The following is a 16,119-nucleotide window of genomic DNA, read 5'->3' on the forward strand; positions in this document are numbered from 1 at the left end:
CTCGGAAGTATTAAAACTAGGAGCAATGAAATGTACATGGAGAGTATGGACCAAAAATAGAGAGAAATATGGTCTGACGGCTCAGCCCACACTATTAACACCCATATTCAATAATCCTGAGTTCCCCCCAGGCTGGCTCCCACAGAGACTTAGTGAATTAAAAAAGTTAAAGATGATGGTAGCAGAGGATTTTATCGGAAAAGGTAAGATTCTATCGATTCAGGAGCTGGAGAAAAAATATCAAACAGTAAACCTGCCAATATTTGGCATCCTACAGATCAGACACTACCTGCAAACAGTCTCCAAAGAATTGGCATTCCATCCGTTAACAAATTTCGAACGACTGTGGAGGAGAGGGTATTACTGCAAAGGATTGATCTCGGAGGTGTATCTGGGCCTGGCAAGGTCAGCAGGTTGTTCCCAACACAATTATATGCTCAAATGGGCGGAAGATTTAAACATAGAGATTGATAGGGAAGACTGGGAGGATATCTGGGAGGCAGCTTCAAAAACATCAATATGAACCACCACCAAAGAGAACATTTATAAAATCTTATTTCATTGGTACTTAACCCCGAATAGGTTGAGCCAGATCTTCCCCGGGACCCCAGATCTGTGTTGGAGGGAATGCGGGCACAGAGGAGAGATGGTTCATATCTGGTGGAACTGTCCAAAGATTCAGGTATTCTGGGTCATGATCAAAACATTGATCCGAGAGTACCTGGGAGTGGAGATTGAGGTGGACCCACTGACCCTGATGCTGGCTAAACCAATTGACGACCTAGAAACTGCAGAAAACAGGATGGTAATATATGTACTCACGGCGGCCCGCTGCTCTGTGGCAGCTGCCTGGAAAAAGGTAAATGCCCCATCTAAACAGACAGTGTTACGAAGACTCCGTGAAATAAAGACGATGGAACTTCTCATGGCAAAACTATCCCAAAAAATGGACAAGTTCCATAAAACATGGGAAATATGGCCGGGTATGTGACAGGCTTCCAAGGAAGTCATTCGAAAAGTCAAATAGTTGGGCTGGCCCTTCCTGCCCCCCCGACCCACCCCCTCCTCTCCCCTTCTTTTTCTTCTTCTCTTCCTTTCTCTCCTCTATCCTGACACTAAGAGAGACACACGAGGAAGCGGCTGCTTCCCCATCAGAACCCTAACTGTGGGAACATATGAGAATGCCGTAATAAACACAGTAAAGCAAACATCTTATTTAAGCAAAGATAGCGAATTACTGATTCCGATTGTAACCTCTATAACTGTCAATGTTCCTCCAATATATGTACAACAAAGTTCATTATATGTTGTGTATCTCGTGAAAAACAATAAAAAATTTGAAACAAACAAAAAATGTATTGACGGACACCCAGGATGCGCGGTTTCGTGGTCCCAGTACGTGCGCACGGACCTTGTGCGTCCTGATTCCCCGCCTGTAGATTCGGAACTCACCTCCATCTCTGACGCAGGTCGGGTGCGATCGGCCAGCCTCCCTGCTGACGCGCATTCTCAGCTCCGCCCCTCGACCTCCATGACACGCACGGGTCGGCGCGATTGGTCCCGCCTCCTCTTGTCCCAAGAATCGGCGTGAGTGATGCGCGCTCCTAGCCACGCCCCCTGGCCTCCGTGACGGTGCGCGAGCAGTTCCGCCCTCATCCACGATCAGGCTACATTATAGGGCACACCTGTGTGCACCAACAGCCTATCGGCACTTACTTCCTGGTTCCGCCCTGCCTGGCTATTGGAGGCTCCTCCTATATATACCCTCACTCTGCTCTCATTCCTTGCTGAGCATAGCCATTGTGACGCCGTGCCTTGCCACATCCTTGTTCCAGAGACCTTGCCTTGTCTTATCTGCCTGTTAAACTCTTGTTGCCTGAACCCTGCTAGCACCTTGGACTCCGCTTTTCTCCACTCCTGATCCGGCTTGTATGACCATTCTCCTGTCTCCAGTCCTGACCTTGGCAAAGTACTCCAACGATCCGATATTCTCCTATCCTGAACCTGGCTACGTACCCCGACGATCCGCAACTCTCCTCTCCTGAATCTGGCAAGTACCTTAACCATTCTCCAATCTGTAATCATGACCTGGCTTGAACGACTACTCTACATCCACATGGCTGTGGGTCAGCGTTATCCAACCCCCTACCTCAGCACCGCGGTCACGCTTTGTTTGTGGTGAGCTATGCGTTACAGACAGCCAAAAATAGCGGAAAGACAACCTTTCAGATGAAAGGTCCATATGGGACCTGAAACGTTGTCTTTCCGGGGTTCTTGGCTGTCGCATTAAATGGAGAATTGCATTATGAGCATGTGAGTAGAGATCTACTGTGTATCTCGATCATGGGAAGTAAGGCAATAGTCAGAAAAATAAGAACCAACGATGACCTGAAAGGATGACCAATTATTAGGTTCAAGCTCACTGCAGACCCCAAGGTTGGTATGCCAAAGTACGAGGTTCGTTTGAAAGGATCTACTTCTTGGAACTTACACTAATGCTTTAATGTGTTATCCCTTCGTGTTGCATTTTGTATGATCAAGAAACAGCCTAAAAAAGCAAAGACATCTGATGCAAAACCTTTATTAATGAAACCGGGATTCCAAAACCAAATTTGACATTCAACTGAAGTTGTCTACTCACATCTTTAGGCCGCACAGACGGCAGGAAAACATTCTTATCCCAATTGAATACACAATTCTATGGTTTTAAGTATACAATAAATAAACAAATCACACATACTTTAAATTAGTTATCTACACACTGAAGTTGTTACAAGCCTAGCCTTAGTATAACTGACAAAAAACAATTAGCAACAAAGACTTCGGCCCATACAGTAAGACCCTAAGGCAGGGCTGCTCAACTTCAGTCCTCAAGCCCCCCACCCCAGCCGGTTAGGTTTTCAGGATATCCCAGCTTCAGCACAGGTGGCTCAATAAGAGGCAACTGAGCCTCTGATTGAGCCACCTGTGCTGAAGCTGGGACTGATTGAGCCACCTGTGCTGAAGCATGGATATCCTGAAAACATGACCTCTTGGGGGGTGGGGGGGAGAGGTAGGGGGTGGGGGAAACCTGAGGACTGGAGTTAAGTACCCCTGCCCTGAGGAATCTTCTGTCCTAAGACCCATTCCGTCCCTGGAAGATACCTTACAGCAAATAGCCTTCAATGGGCTATGCTCTTTCAGCATCGGAAGGTGTCCTCAGGCAGTAAATATGGCCTTGTTAATGCTTTATGTTTGTTCCATTCATGTGTTGTTATGAGGTACAATGTAAAGAGGAGAACATGGGGTATTCAACATTCCTGGTCAACAGCTGGTTGCCTGAATTGAATTACAATGCTTTGCAATATCAACTCTAGATTCACATCTGTGATACAATGATTGCGAGAAACCAAATGATTAATTTTGAGCGACTATACGTAGTGTTTTCATGAATCTACCCCCTTTGGCTTAATAAAACACCAACCCCACTGCTCAACTTATATGAGAAAACCCTCCAGTAAGATAGCACATGCTCATAGAACTTGCATGTCGATGGACACTTGTTCACCTTCAAATATTGTGCTTATGTGATTCTAAGCTGTTGTAACATATAACCATCAATAAGCATATGGATACGTTGTGCATTTTTATAAACACATGACATATACATTAATGCAATGGTGATACAGCCATTCTGGTCAAAACATTTATCAGACCTACTGTATGTATATATTTAGTTAATGCAACAGGAGTGGTGAGCATTTCTTTATGACGAAACATATCAAATCAATTGCTTAAACATTAGATATATACACACAATATGTCATCAAAACTATCACATATATGGAGTAGCTTATCAAATGCTTTATGAAGCTTGGGGGGGTCAGATCTTCAACTAATAGGAACAGGAGAAACCAATGGAACCGCCATTTACGTAATAGGGGTATTAGATAAATAGATGTGTAGTACAATTTAAAAATAACATAAATATATATATATATATATATATATATAGAGAGAGAGAGAGAGATAGATATCCATCTATATTTATCTATATCTATCTATAGATAGATAGATTGATAGATAGATTGACAGAGGCATATCCGCGGCACTCCAATACAAATCTGCTTGGTGCCTGGGTGCTCCGGAACGAATACAATTTTAAATCAAGACAAATCTACCCAGGCCTAAAGAAAATTTGGTTCACAGCCGTGTGTTTGCAATTTGGCTCTCTCTGATCAGCAATCATTAGAGGTCTTTGTTTTATTAATACAGTACCTACCACTGCAGTGCTTATGGAGTTAATAAATAAGAATAAATAGATCAACATTTTAAAATGCATGCTGTAACATACTACACGAAAAAAACACATTAAAGGATCAGCTACCATCCTGAGGCAAAGAGCCCCGATTAAAGTATTGAGTTGCAATGACTTTGTCACGTATCCAGGCTTTGGAATCTGCGTGCTAAACTTACATTGTACATGGTGTTTTCATTTACTGTTCTGAAAACACAATGTCATATATAGCTCAGTGCAATGAAGACTGCGTATGCATAGAGCAGGGGTAGCCAACTCCGGTTCTCAAGGGCCACCAGCAGGTAAGGTGTTAAGGATATCCCTACCTCAGCACAAGGGGCTCAGTCAGTGAACCCCCTGTGCTGAAGCAGGGATATCTTGAAAAAACTCACCTGATGGTGGCCCTTGAGGATTGGAGTTGGCTACCCCTTGGCATAGAGTAGACTCAATGACCTGCTTACAAACGGCCATTTGCTTGACAAAATACAATGTCTATTCCGCAATGTGGTTAGTGTTTAACTTCAGATCCTTTTACTGCTGGCTCTACGTCCTCTATACAGAAGGACAAACCTGGCTATCTATTCAACATTCACATTACAGTTATTAGTCATTTACTATTTATAATTTGTGACGTATTTAAGTTATTACAGAAAAAAAAAAGCCCTTGCTGTTATAGGGCTACGGTCCAAAAAACAATAACAGATTTGTCTGTACATTTTATTCCATGTAAAGGTGCCACTCGGCAGCTTTAGAAAGACTGACTTGTTTTTATCACATCTGTCATTATCAATAGCTGATGTATCGATGTACACAACGTCTTCACTTCCGACAGTGCAGCTGAATACAACAACCATAAAAACGTGTAACAGTAGAGTAAGGTTGATATATTACCCTTACACACATGAAGAATTGTTTTCCATACAAGGAGGAGATTCAAGCCATTCTAACTTAGTATCTTCTAGCTTCTTATCTTCTAGCTCATCATAGTTTCACTATGGAATGACACTTTTGAATTATATTAGTTTTTTTTTTATTATTCTAAGTTGAGTAGTGTTCCCTTTAAGACTGGAAAAGCTTTACATATCCCTGTATTACATTTCTACTTCCTCCCTGTTTTAAGATGTTTATGCATATCTATGTTGGTTTTAATGTCATCTCCTCCCCATGCTCCCCTGACATTCTCTTCCCTTAACTCTGGGAAGGGTCCTTTTTGCTTATGTGCAATGTAACAGTTTCTCCTAGAGTTCCGTAGCTTTGGGTTCTGGTAGAAACCTCTGTTTTAAAGCTGGGTTGTCCATTGTCTACAGGACGTTGGACTTCACTACAGAAGGAAGGCTTGATGTTGAATGAAGGTAGGCCAGATGTTGTGGCGCCTACACTGGCTCCGGCTGTGCAGGTTTCCCTCATCCGGAAAGACACATTTGAGGATCCCGTCAAATTAATTCCACTCATTCTCGAGGCTGCCATGAACAGGCCTCCGGTAATATTTTCTTTGAAGTTGCTGAAAAAGCTTTGCCTTGGTTTTGGTACAAGAGGTCGTCCCACATTAAGCAACACAGGTTTGCCAATCGTTGGTTCATTTATTTCTGCCTGCAGCACTGATATCTCGCAAGGCGCATCTCCTGTGATGTTTGGGTCATTTTCATCACATCCGTAGGTCTCTCCTTCGCCTGGAATATAGTCTTCAAGATCTTCTAATGTTAGAACTTTTCCATCACGAGTGAGAATTTTTTGATCTCTGTTTTTTATTTCATCAGTCTCTGATTCTGCTGGTTCTTCAACAATGACATCCTCTACTTCTGAAGACACCGTTTGCTCTGGATCTTCTGTTTCCTCTTCAGCAGGCCATTTTTCATCAGTTAGAGCTATATTTTCCTGAGTATCCAAATTCACAAGTCCGGATAGAATTTCCTTCTCATCAGCAATATCAAATACAACAGTTTCTCCTACATGAGCTGCCACTCGGTTTTCAGTCTCTGTGGGAATGTTGGGACTTTCTTCTGCAGCACAACTATATTCGCCAGCTTTAGATCGACAGGAGTCATTTTCCAGCTGTTCTGACACACAATGAGAGTTTAGGTCTTCATCTACTTCAGACTCCTCTTCTATAAGTCCATATTCCATTGATGGGATATCAGCATTTGAAAGACTACAGGAAGGGAGTGACGAACTAGATCCCTCCACTGATTTATTGTTGGAGTTGTTTTTATTAGGATCATCATCCGGGGAACGCCTTGGTCGTGGACCATGGTGAGTAAACTTTCTCGTACCCACATCCTCTTTCTCTGGCTTTGCTGGGGAGACCCCTCTTTTCCTTGGGGGTTTTGGAGATTTTTTCACCTTAAATTCAATAATTTCCTCCACTTCAATCCATCTGGGTTTTTGTTCTTCTACCCTGCCATATGCTCCTCGTCCATCCTCTGGCTCTGTCACAAAAAGTGTGGGGACAACAGTCTTTCTTGTCTCCTGCTCAGACCTATATGTGGACTGCTTGGCTCTTGATACAAAATGAGACTCTGGTGTTGACACTTCAGGTCTTGGCGTCCTCGAGGGAGATTGGCCTGATGCAGGACGTGAAGGCGAGATACCTGGAGACATCCTCCGTCTCATCCTTGGACTTTTCACCACAGTTGTTATAGTCTCCTCTCTAATGATGTAAATGTGGGAGTTAACATTTGCATGACGATATCACTTGCTTTCAATTACATTTCTCCCATGCTTGGTTAATTTTGTGAGGCTCACAATTCATTCTATAGATCATGCTACACTTTGTGCACACCTACATGTATGAGTACATACGATCACTCATCAAACACAAACTTGTATGTGGGCATGTTCTCCAAACGTTTTGGAGAAATAAACATCTAATTCCACAAGTATACACTTTACACACAAACACATACAGTGGTTACTAGGAAAATATTATCCGGATGTGTTTAAACTTTTCTGTTTTTCTGTGACATCTTTACACTTTATTTAATTTTTTTTTACAAATGACATTTTTGTAAGGACCCTGACAGAAATCCGCATTTGCCAAAACGAACTGCAGATTCAGAAAGTTAAATGTCAGCTGGTTATTAAATGATAAACAATGCCACCTAATTATTTGGTGTCATCTTATTGTTCGAGTGGTTGGCACATGCTTAAAACATCCAGAGAGCGCTCTACAAGTGTTACCTACATGTGCCAATTAGCATACATTAGTGTCTGCTCATTCCTGAGTAAAGCTATACTTTTGCTTTGCTTGGGGGGGGAAATCCATTTTTATTTTATTAAAGATTTGTAGTACAAATAACTAAACACCATTTGTCTTCGACTAAAGGGGTCATTTAACTTGCCCCCTACAACCCTACAAATCATTTATGTATTGGGCAATCTATGCAGTATGCTGTCAAGAAACGTCCCTTATAAGGAAGATATCTAATGGAGCTGAAATGTTCCCGTGCACGGATACGACGGCTTCTCAGCAGATAGGTGCTTATTCTAGTGTTCTAAATGTAACATGGGGGGTGTTTACTGTTTGGGGAACATTTTTATTGCTTTTACTGCAAACTCCACCATGATTCATTTTATTTAGTACTGTATTTGTATTTGAAATACTGAAATTGGCGGTCTGACAGCACGATGTATGGGGTGAGCTTACAAACTGTACATTAGAGTCCTTTGAATGGCTGCACAAGGGAAGAATCTCAAACTATCTTCTATAATTTGCTTTTAAATGGAAGACTTTTAGCTGTTAGAAGAAAGTACAGTACGATGCAATTAGATTTCATGTGTGAATAAATACTTTTTCTGTTATTGGGTCAGCTCAGTTAAAAGTTTCCGTGGCGTTTTATGTCTGAAGAAGCAAAAAGGCGGGAAAACATCTGGATGGAAAATGACCGTCTGTGCAGCAAACACACTAATTAAGCAAAAGTGAAAAATTGCGTCCTCTACAAAGGAGCATTACAAACGCTATTTACGACATCTTGATGAAAAGACTTTGTTTAAACTGCAATATCTGTCGTCTCCCCATTTAAGTGAGGAGCTGATGTGCTAAGCTAGCGGTAAAGCTACATAGCGAGTGTTACGAATACACACGGGCTGGGGAGGAACCCTACAGATTGCGTTGAGGTATCTTTTTAGTTGATCCGTACCTCTTACTAAAAGGTACTCATTCTATTGGCGTATACAACGGCTTTGTCTCACTAAGCAGTGGTTTCATATAGACTGACGTTTAGTGGCACTATCACTGCCGGAGTGCGCACACACTGTAAATAGTTCATTCACGGATTATGTATCCTTGATCGTCCCCAATCTACTTATTACACTGAAATTTACCCATGCACCAGTAACAGGGGACTATTCCGTCATTTCCACATGGTCACATAGACGCAAGATAATTAGATTCCATCCGCACCAGGTACTCAGCCTGACTTATACTTGTTACACTATTTCCTTTTACTTGGGTAACTGAGTCCATGTATAAGGGGCTTCCCTGTGTTACCCCTAACCTGAGGAGAACCTTCTATGACAGGGCCTTTTGTTTTTGCTCCTGCATTGCCCCCCTAGTGTGCCCACCCTAATTTCTCTTTATATTAGAGGTTGAGCGGGTATCATGCTTTCAGTCTCCTAAAGTGTGTGCATTGAGATGTCGTACGTAGCGTTCGCACTACTCCTCTGCAGGTGACTGTCATTTTTTCACTTTTTCATTTTATGTCTCCAGAAATGTATAAATATGATCAAAGAAAATATTACTTTTGAAGGGGAAAAGATAATTGTTCAATTTGATGTAATGTGTCATAGTGAGTTGCGGGACTTTTATCAGGCATAAAATATGCTTCTCTGTGTATACGGTATATGCCCATAAAATTGTATTAAACAATGTCCTGGTATTTTGTAAATGGCACTTAAATGAAGATGTGTTTGTATGAACTCGTCCACTGATAACATGGACTGAAACACAATGCAGAGAATGGATGTGTGAAAGTACAGTGACTAGGAGCTCTGTGTGTGTGTGTGTGTGAATGTACAGTGACTAGGAGATCTGTGTGTGTGTGTGTGTGTGTGTGTATATGTACAGTGACTAGGAGATGTGTGTGTGTGTGTGTGTGTGTGTGTGTGTGTGTGTGTGTGTGTGTGTGTGTGTGTGTGTGTGTGTGAATGTACAGTGACTTGGAGATCTGTGTGTGTGTGTGTATGTACAGTGACTAGGAGATCTGTGTGTGTGTGTATGAATGTACAGTGACTAGGAGATCTGTGTGTGTGTGTGTGTGTGTGTGTGTGTGTGTGTGTGTGTGTGTGTGTGTGTGTGTGTGTGAATGTACAGTGACTAGGAGATCTGTGTGTGTGTGTGTGTGTGTGTGTGTGTGTGTGTGTGTGTGTGTGTGTGTGTGTGAATGTACAGTGACTAGGAGATCTGTGTGTGTGAGTGTGAGTGTGTGAATGTACAGTGACTAGGAGATCTCTGTGTGTGTGTGTATATGTACAGTGACTAGGAGATCTGTGTGTGTGAGTGTGAGTGTGTGAATGTACAGTGACTAGGAGATCTCTGTGTGTGTGTGTATATGTACAGTGACTAGGAGATCTGTGTGTGTGTGTGTGTGTGTGTGTGTGTGTGTGTGTGTGTGTGTGTGTGTGTGTGTGTGTGTGTGTGTGAATGTACAGTGACTTGGAGATCTGTGTGTGTGTGTATGTACAGTGACTAGGAGATCTGTGTGTGTGTGTGTGTGTGTGTATGAATGTACAGTGACTAGGAGATCTGTGTGTGTGTGTGTGTGTGTGTGTGTATGTACAGTGACTAGGAGATCTGTGTGTGTGTGTGTGTGTGTGTGTGTGTGTGTGTGTGTGTGTGTGTGTGTGTGTGTGTGTGTGTGTGTGTGTGTGTGTGTGTGTGTGTGTGTGTGTGAATGTACAGTGACTAGGAAATCTGTGTGTGTGAGTGTGAGTGTGTGAATGTACAGTGACAAGGAGATCTGTGTGTGTGTGTGTGTGTGTGTGTGTATGTACAGTGACTAGGAGATGTGTGTGTGTGTGTGTGTGTGTGTGTGTGAATGTACAGTACAGTGACTAGGAGATCTGTGTGTGTGTGTGTGTACAGTGACTAGGAGATCTGTGTGTGTGTGTGTGTGTGCGTGTGTGTGTGTGCGTGTGTGTGTGTGTGTGTGTGTGTGTGAATGTACAGTGACTAGGAGATCTGTGTGTGTGTATGTGTGTGTATGTACAGTGACTAGGAGATCTGTGTGTATATGTGTGTGTGAATGTACAGTGACTAGGAGATCTGTGTGTGTGTGTGTGTGTGTGTGTGTGTGTGTGTGTGTGTGTGTGTGTGTGTGTGTGTGTGAGTGTACAGTGACTAGGAGATCTGTGTGTGTGTGTGTGTGTGTGTGTGTGAATGTAGAGTGATTAGGAGATCTGTGTGTGTGTGTGTGTGTGTGTATGTATGTACAGTGACTAGGAGATCTGTGTGTGTGTGTGTGTGTGTGAATGTACAGTGACTAGGAGATCTATGTGTGTGTGTGTGTGTGTGTGTGTGTGTGTGTGTGTGTGTGTGTGTGTGTGTGTGTGTGTGTGTATGTACAGTGACTAGGAGATCTGCGTTTGTGTACAAGTTGTAGTATCCAAGTATTTGGTGTAAGATAAACTATGAAGACTTTGTACTTTGCTAAAGAGCAGGGTTTCTTTGTTGCACCTTTTTGCCTTAACGTATTCATGTTTTTGCACCACGAGTGTCAACTACTGATTTATCTCAATATTGAGAGTTAGACCTCATTGTTTAGAAATCGGCGCTGGGTATAAGAACCTGAATCAACGAGCTGGGTAACTCTTCAGGAGAACTTTAGGTGATACCTATGTATCGTTGTATGAGTCCATATGTATGAATTTTATATATAAGCAGCATGTTAAGAAGCGTGTGCAATGCATACTGTATATTTATTATAATGGCAGAATTCTCCTTTTGCAGCTGCTGAATGTAAAACAGACCGCTAGAGTCACAAAAGAGGGAGCAGTTTGTTGGTAGCTTGGACAGCAAATTGATGGGCAAAAAGCACCAATGTGATTTAGTGAATATAACTGGGGAGTCATTTATCAGTGGTCAAGATATGATGAAAATGCACAACTCTGTGTGAAATAATACAGGTGTATTTTTTACTCATTCGGGAGGATGTTGCAAGAATGCACATACAGTAGCACTGAAACAACACACAGCCTGAGCTTTGCATTTCAATACCCTTAATCATTGATAAATGACCGTGAATGCAGAATGTAGCACACACATACCACAGATGATGGCTGGGATATGAATATGTTAGAGCAGGAGTGACCAACTCCAGCCCTCAAGGGCCACCAACAGGTCAGGTTTTAAAGATATCCCAGCTTCAGCAAAGGTGGCTCAATCGGTCCCTGCTTCAGCACAGGTGGCTCAATCAGTGGCTGAGCCTTCGACTCAGCCACTGATTGAGCCACCTGTGCTGAAGCAGGGATAACCTTAAAACGTTACGTGTTGGTGGCCCTTGAGGACTGGAGTTTGCCACTCCCTGTGTTAGCGGGAAGCGGGTTAGAAGAGCATGCACAGGAAGCAGAGACACACACGGACAAACACATAAGAAGAGCAGCACTTACATGATGATGGTTTTCTTGGGCACTTTAGTCTCTTGCTCAGTGACTACAAAGAAAACAGTATGAACAGCATGGGGTTAGATAACGGCAGAAGCTGGAGTGACTGAACTAACTGTGTTAAGTTCATTATGAGGAACGCAAATGAACATAAAAAGCACACATGCTCCCTGGGTTCCCTATTGTGCTATGTGTTTACCTTTCCATAATCTAATGCAGGGTGTTTGTTTCACAGTATGCCTTGTATCCTTGTACTATTGCTACATTCGTTGTGTACATGTAAACCTACGGATGTAGGGGAACGTCCGTTTGGCAATAAGGACCCTATGCAAAGCCGCGAATGCTTACGGAGTTCCCATTAAGGATTACAGTATACGGAGGTAACGTAGCGTTACTGTTGGGCTAGGGTCGCAGTTGGGCAGGACCGGTTAGGAAAACTGCGTGGCTCGGTGCGGAGCCCCTAACCTTCTCCTTCGCGATCACTGCCTGTCGGTGCCCCTCATCATGGCGTCGCGTTGCCATGGGACATCACGTGACGACGTGCGGCACGAATAGGGGCACCGACAGGAGCAGATCGTGAAGGAGAAGGTAAGAGAGTTACAGAGGCCCCACGCACTCCCCCGGCAATCAGTATAATTGTTGTGGAGAAGAGCGCGGGGCCTTTATAACCGCAGGGGCTTGGTGAGATGGCACTGATAATACCGGCTTCACGCCAGCCCTGTAAGTTGGGCTAGGGTAAGGGTTATATATACACATATTTATAGAAGATAACCCTAGAACTAGTATATATTAACTCCGTATACAAAAATTCTCAATAGGGACCCTGTAAGCTATCGTGACATTGCAGAGAGTCCCTTTTCCTGAACGGAAGTTATGCAAGAATTTGCTGCACTAAAATTGTGTAAATCTTGCAGTCATTTCTTGACGCGGCAGCCTGGCGGTGCGCAGAGCGCGTTACTGCACACCATGGCACATACAGGTGCGCCGACGAGTATTCTAAAACTTTCCTTGGAAAATCTGGGGCCATCACCAACAAGATCCAGGTACATGCTGGGTACATGCTGCAAACATTTCAGTGACATTTCTGCAGAGACTAATGGCCCGTCGGATTAACACAGCAGGGGTCCCTGGCAGTCCCATTCAGTTTGGATGGGACTGCCAGGGACCATTGCTGTTAATCCGATGGGCCATTAGTCTGTCTGCAGAAATGTCACTGAAATGTTGCAGCGTGTACCCAGCATGTACCTGGATCTTGTTGGTGATTGCCCCAGATTTGTTTTAGAATACTCGTCGTCACTACAGTAGTAATGGGCGCTACATCTGTACACTCCCCGAGATACACAAAAGAAGAATACATAAAATTAACACTTCTGTTTCTCTACTAGTGATAAGTGTATACATTCGTTTTTTTTCTCATATTTTTACTTTTTATTCTTATGCAGGTTTAGACACTGACCCTAGGTGTGCCGTATGTAATTTGTTTCGGGACCTGTGGTTCAGTTCAGAATAAAGAACCAATATCCACATTTTGGAAAGAAATGACTATGAAAAAGAAATTCAGGTCAAGAAGGATTTCAATGGATAAGTTCCCCATCAGCAGCATTTATGGGTTTCCCCACTCCCCCCCCCCCCCAAAATGAATGATTTCAGGCAAAGATTTCCTTCGCCCCCATTCTGTAACACAGTTTGTGAATACAGACAATTTCCTAGTAATCCCCATTTTAAATAAACAGAATCATTACAAAACACAGTTCAATTGAACTCAGATCGGATTTGAATTTCTGTTTGCACAGATTAATAAAAGCCGTGAGCCCGGACATTAAACTGGAACTCTTTGGGTGATGTGGAAGTCAGTCGGCACATTAATAGACTTCTTGGAACGGCAACAGATTATTAAAAACCCACTTTCTTCTGGGTGCTTGTTCTTGCACCAGATTTGCAGCCAGAAGGCGTGAGAAAGTTCAGCTCCAGAGCTCCGGAGGTACAGTATATATAACCGTGGTGGCTGCAACAATTTTTAATGTTGAGGTAATATTCTTGACTGTATTACAGTGTACTGACAACATGAAAAGCAGGAAACAGCATTACAAATAATCACAATCACAAATACACAGAACAAGGAGTGAACTTGCCCACACATCTACCAAATCAGCTCATATAAACAGAAACTTTACATGAAAGCAAGACGTGTTTGTGCACAAGACAAATTGTGTTAAGTGTACTAGAACATTTTGCACTAGAACAATGTAAGCTCCTCTTTTTCTATTTGTTGACCTAGTACTAAAATTGAAATCCATTATATTATATGAGCAATTTGCAATATATCCAACACATTTTCTGATTTCAGCTTCCCATCTTATTTTCGGTCACCGTCTTCTGATATCCCTGGAATCTAGTCGAGCACCATTCCTGTCCAGCGATGGTAATTTCTTCTTGCAATATGTCTGGCCTACTGCCATTTGAATTTCTTTCCCGTTGTGATGATGTCAGACTTTTGCTTGGTTTCAAACCAATTCATTCTTTTCCCCGTCTCTTCGGGTAATACTCAGCATACATCTCTCCATACTTCTTTAAGTTGTCTAAAGCTTCTGAATTATCTTCCTATTTCGGGTCCACGTTTCACATCATACGTGAGCATGGACAGGATACACTGGCCAAACACTTTCTTTTTGATGCACAGCGGAAGGTTTCCTTGTAAGATTGTCTTGTTTCCAAATGCGCTTAATCCCATCTTCCTGTATGTTTATATGCAGTGTTCGACAAACCTATACATTTGCTCGCCCCGGGCGAGTGAATTTAACATCGTGGCGAGCTCCTATTGGCCCAAGCAGCACACGTTTGGTACTAGGTGGCGAGTAGATTTTTTTGTTCGGCGAGTAGATTTTTTGGTGATTTGTCGACCACTGTTTATATGTATATCTTTATTTAATAGTACCCACTGTGCTTTACAGGAGACAATATAGTACAGGGAATTATAATACAATAAGTGCAATTAACCAGATCAGACCATACGAAATGAAATCCCTGCCCCGGAGAGCTTACAATCTAAGTGATATGTTGGTAAACTTGCAGAGAAAGCAGGTGAGGGAATACGTGTAGTAGATGGCGGTGCTTGCCCACAATGGTTGGTAGGAGTGACTGTGGGACAGTAGCCATGAGTCTAGCTTATTGACTTACTTCATTTAAGAGGTGAGTTTTAAGGTTTGTTTTAAAGGTGGGGAGAGAAGGTGCTTGGCATGTACCAAGTTTGAGGGAGTTCCACAGGTAACAGGCAGTGAGGAAAATAGTTTAAGGCGAGAGAGAGCAGTAGAGATGAAAGGGGTGGAAAGGAGACAGTTATGGATAGAGTGCAGGAGACTAGCAAGGGTAAAACAAGAGATCGAAGCTGATATGTAGTGAGGAGCAGTTGCATGGAGATCCTTGAAGGCAAGGAGGAGAACTTTGTAGATGATCTGAAACTTGATTGGAAGCCAGGAGAGGGATATAAGGAGGAGATGATCAGAGACTTTCTGGGGAGAAAGTTATATTATTCTAGCAGCAGAACCTTGGATAGATTGCAAAGGAGAAAGTTGTGAGGCAGGGAGGCTTGATAGCAATATGTTACAATAATCCATTCTCCTATTGATTTTATTCAAAAAGTTCCCATACTAGCTAACAATTGACATAGTCTTTAACTTCTAGTTCTAATCCATTTGTTTTGAACTTCCTAGAGATGACACATTTTTTGAACATCATTTGGCCTTGCTGAGATTCGTAGGAAAGCCACTTTCTTTGTTTTGTTCCCCGAGTTCTCAGACTTGTTGCTGGGGGTCTCCTGGAAGTCTGGCAAAAATAACAATGTCATCTGCAAATCGTAGGTGACTCAGTATTCTCCATTGATTTTGATTCCCCTTTCTTCCCAATTTGATGTCCTGAACAATTCTTGAAGTGTTGCAGTAAAACGCGTTGGTAACACGGTGTCTCCCTGTCACACCCCCTTGCTGATCTTTATCTTGCTTGCATCTCCATGTTATCTAATGGTTGATGTGACATTCTCGTAAATGTTCCTTATAATATCAATGTACATTTATTCAATGCTTTGTCTTCTTAATGCCTATAAAACCGCTGAGGTGTAGACTGAATCAAATACTTTTTCATAATCTGTGAATCCTAAACTGTGGTAGATCATATTAATTACTTCTGGAAATCACTTCTTGTACAAATTGGATGTGGTCCATTGTATCCACTTCGATATCCTGCTTGTTCTC

At 42.6% G+C, this 16,119-nt stretch overlaps 1 protein-coding gene across 31 annotated transcripts in view; it reads right to left on the reverse strand.

Annotated features, from left to right (window-relative positions):
* Positions 1 to 16,119, reverse strand: part of OBSCN (obscurin, cytoskeletal calmodulin and titin-interacting RhoGEF) — a 462,171-nt gene that overhangs the window by 110,723 nt on the left and 335,329 nt on the right. For 2 of the 31 annotated variants that reach the window (XM_075588068.1, XM_075588067.1), the window contains 2 exons: positions 11,879 to 11,921; positions 5,218 to 6,923 (listed from right to left, as the gene is read on the reverse strand). The exons of the other annotated variants lie outside the window; for them this stretch is intronic. In XM_075588068.1, coding sequence (XP_075444183.1) covers positions 5,465 to 6,923; positions 11,879 to 11,921 — 1,502 coding nt within the window. In that variant the 3' untranslated portion in view covers positions 5,218 to 5,464. Of the gene's footprint in view, positions 1 to 5,217; positions 6,924 to 11,878; positions 11,922 to 16,119 lie in introns of those variants that run through there. 31 annotated transcript variants of the gene reach the window in all.

This window comes from Ascaphus truei, chromosome 2 (genome assembly GCF_040206685.1).
Source record: "Ascaphus truei isolate aAscTru1 chromosome 2, aAscTru1.hap1, whole genome shotgun sequence".
NCBI lineage: Eukaryota > Metazoa > Chordata > Amphibia > Anura > Ascaphidae > Ascaphus > Ascaphus truei.